We start from the raw sequence: 3,462 nt of genomic DNA, 5'->3' as shown, positions 1-3,462 counted from the left end.
TATATTCATAATTGACAGGTCAATAAAATCAGACTATAATTCCTGTACGAGAACAAAATGTATGAGGTTATTAAAGGGCAGATGTAATATTGTAATGTTTTGTCTGTAATTAAATCATTTGCTACAAAAAATTTCTCAATGAACATATTTGTGTTTTGTCAATAGAGTACAAATGTTATACTTTAATATGCTCTTCAAAACCATATAAAACGACGAAAAAGATAGTTTTCCCTAGTGTACTGCTTTCTTTAAAACTATCGAAATAAAATTGCGTCATTGGGTACCCACTGTAAGCATAAAACGCAAAATGCAAAGTCAGTGATTCCTAGGCGGCTAGGTTAAACTTTATAATGGTAGAAAACAACAACAAATGTGTGGAAATTATTAAGTCATTTGAATTCATTGTTTTACTGATTAAGTGAGGCTATTTTGCACTACATTATTTCACACAGAAGCCACGTACATTACGAAGTCAATTCAGGTATATATAATTACAAGCTTTGAGCAATAGACATGTATCGCATATGATCAAGGGAGCATATTGAAATCGTATTTATCACCTGCGGTCTGATATAAAAGAAATTTAGAAAACCTTTATACCTGGCATTATTCTAGATTTTTGTGAGACAGAAGAAACAGCCTTCGTTCTGACAACAATGTAGCGCCTGATCTATAAAAAAACTTTTAAAGAGAACTATTCTAGTACATTGGTTTTGTGTTTTGTCTACATATCAATTCATATTGAAATGCGTTTCATCATACTACATTTGAATATTCAACAAGTGGTCGAATAAACAATGTATGAATTATATAAAGATATTTATGATCTAGAACAAATTTCACTTTTCTCATAATATTTACAAGTTTTCATGTTTTATCCTTGATATATTATACATATGAACGCCATTGACAGTTGTTAGATAAAATTAACCAATTGTTTAAGGTCATTAACACCTGGTATAGTTTTGTGTAGCATTTAAAATGGTTGATGATAACTATTTCGTAATATAATGACAAATAGTGGTATTGGTATAGATGTATCAAAGAAGGATTTTTGGCAAAGCAAAATACACAAGGAAAAAAAGGTATTGTTTTATTTTGTTCATCCTGTTTCGAGCTATGAATAATTAATGTATCGTCTTTCCGTCCGCCTTCTACGACCGACCGAGTTTCGTATTTAGCACGTTGGTATCTGTATGTATCACATATTACAAAGAGCTGTATATTTTTATTTGAAGACTCACGATCGAAACAATAAAAGAAATGTTTACTCATTGAATGGAGTTTTTAATGGATGAGAAATACAATTATAGTACGTTTTAGTTACTAACAATTAATTGTAAGATGAAGAACCATTGATAATTCTGTGTGATAAGCAAAAACGTTGGCAACATGCAGCAGTTGTAAGCATCGAGCTTCCAAACATCGAAACAACCGTGTAAGGCAATGATGGTCTTTCAAAATGATTCGGTTACTCTGAATGAGTTAAACAACGAGGAAGTAAAACGACAGATTCCACTGATGATTTATCTTATTGTTATAAGTATGATCGGAATTGTGGGAAATTCGTTGGTATGCTATGTGTTTGCAAAGAATGTAAGCAGGTCTACATACCGCATCTTTGTAACATTTGTATCTTCGGTTGATTTGTTTACATGCTGTATATGTCTTTCGCTACATTTCGTCATGCAGTTTTATAGATACACTTACGATAATAAATGGATATGTAAGATTTCGATTTCAATGAATACATGGACAACGATGACATCTTGCTTCGTCCTACTGTGTATTGCATTTGACAGATTCAGAAAAGTTTGCTACCCTTTGAATTGGCAAGTTTCACTTAAAGCAGCAAAATATATGTGCCTGGCATCAGTAGGTGTTGGACTGGCTTGTTCTTGGATTTCTGCAATTATTTATGACATAAAAAAAGAAAAACATAAAGTTTATAATGTTACAATTTTTCAATGTGCAGTTACAGATGATATGAAAGAAACACTATTTCCTTTTATTAACAATTTAACGTTTGCCATCTGTTTCGTTGGAGTTTTTGTCGTCATATTCAGTTTCTACAGCTGTATAGCAGTACGTATAAGGCGACAGATGAAATGGAAACACAAAGGTAAGGACAAAATTGGCACCGAATGCAGTAAGGACAGAATTGCCACCGAAGAGAGTAAGGACAGAATTGACACCGAAGACAGTAAGGACAGAATTGGTACCAAAGACAATCGCAACCGAATAAAAATAACAACTGAAATGTCTTATGAAATGACCGAAGAGCAAACTGGCGAAACGCTTGAATCTGAGCAAGATTCAAATTTGAATGACACCCCGGGAAAGAGAGATAAAGAAACAGATGTGAAAAAAAGAAAGTTCAAAGCAAGTAAAAATAATCGATGTCACACTATGAACAGGTCAAACAAATACAAAACTTCTAAAATCATGTTTATGGTGTCATTAGCAGCTATTGTCTCATTTGCACCAGTAATTTCATTGCTTTTGACCCGTTCATTGAACAAAACATTTCTAGAATCATTGGACAACACTCAGAGAACAGTTTATAATTTTTTTCTGAGGTCATATTTTATCAACAGTGCCGTAAACCCGCTTATTTATGGAATATTGGATGTAAGATTTAGAAGCTCGTGTAAAAGACTGTTTTCTTGTGATCGTGCATAATTATAATTGACATAATCTTTATAATGTGCATTATAAATGGGACTTTACAGAAAGGATGTTGCATATGTGTAGGTTCAATACTGAATTTAGTGTTTGAAATTAATTTTTGTACAATAGGATTGCAGTATTTCTAATAATCGACTGTTAATAAAAAAAATTAAAACACTAAGCTGGTTCAAGTTTATTAGTACGTATTAACAATTTACGTCTTACCAATTTAATTTTGTAATAAATACGAGTAATAAACTTTAATCTACTTAATGAACGAGTTGAATAAAATCAGCCAGGGCAGGCTCTTGTAGCATGCGTGTTCAATAAATGTAATAAAAGTATGAAACTGACACTAATTCAATATCCTCTATCAATCATGTAATGAATGTTTATAGGTTGGATCTCAAGAACTTGTATTACCTTATGGTAAATTGATATTACATTGATGTATGTTTTTACACAAAGGGCAGCCTTTGTATGTGGTATGTGTAACAATGTTTATGTGCTAATGTGCAACGTTTGAACTGCTAATACAATAAGGATGTTATACTTGTATTTCTGATCCTTAAAGATCGTTTAACGCGACATCATTGTTGTGTCTGTGGTATTTTAGTTCCTTCAATTTGGCTTTTTCTAGTTTGGTGGTTCCAATATTCCTTACTTGAATACTGTATAATCGCCCTAAGTATATGTGTCCTGCTTTTTTAATTGGCCCTTTGACAGCTTGTCTGTAATATGCAGGCTTGATAACCTCTGACAGTGGCGTATCTGTCGATACGCCAATACGCA

At 32.6% G+C, this 3,462-nt stretch overlaps 1 protein-coding gene across 1 annotated transcript; it reads left to right on the top strand.

The window, feature by feature from the left end:
• Positions 1-206: 206 nt before the first annotated feature.
• On the top strand, positions 207-3,149 carry LOC132752080 (D(2) dopamine receptor-like). Its single transcript, XM_060742357.1, has one exon. The coding sequence runs from the start codon at positions 1,447-1,449 to the stop codon at positions 2,680-2,682; it is 1,236 nt and encodes a 411-aa protein (XP_060598340.1). The 5' UTR covers positions 207-1,446; the 3' UTR covers positions 2,683-3,149.
• Positions 3,150-3,462: the final 313 nt, after the last annotated feature.

This window comes from Ruditapes philippinarum, unplaced genomic scaffold (assembly GCF_026571515.1).
Source record: "Ruditapes philippinarum isolate M1 unplaced genomic scaffold, ASM2657151v2 ctg1620_1_1_1_1, whole genome shotgun sequence".
Taxonomy (NCBI): Eukaryota; Metazoa; Mollusca; class Bivalvia; order Venerida; family Veneridae; genus Ruditapes; species Ruditapes philippinarum.
This window is presented reverse-complemented; position numbering and strand designations above follow the sequence as displayed.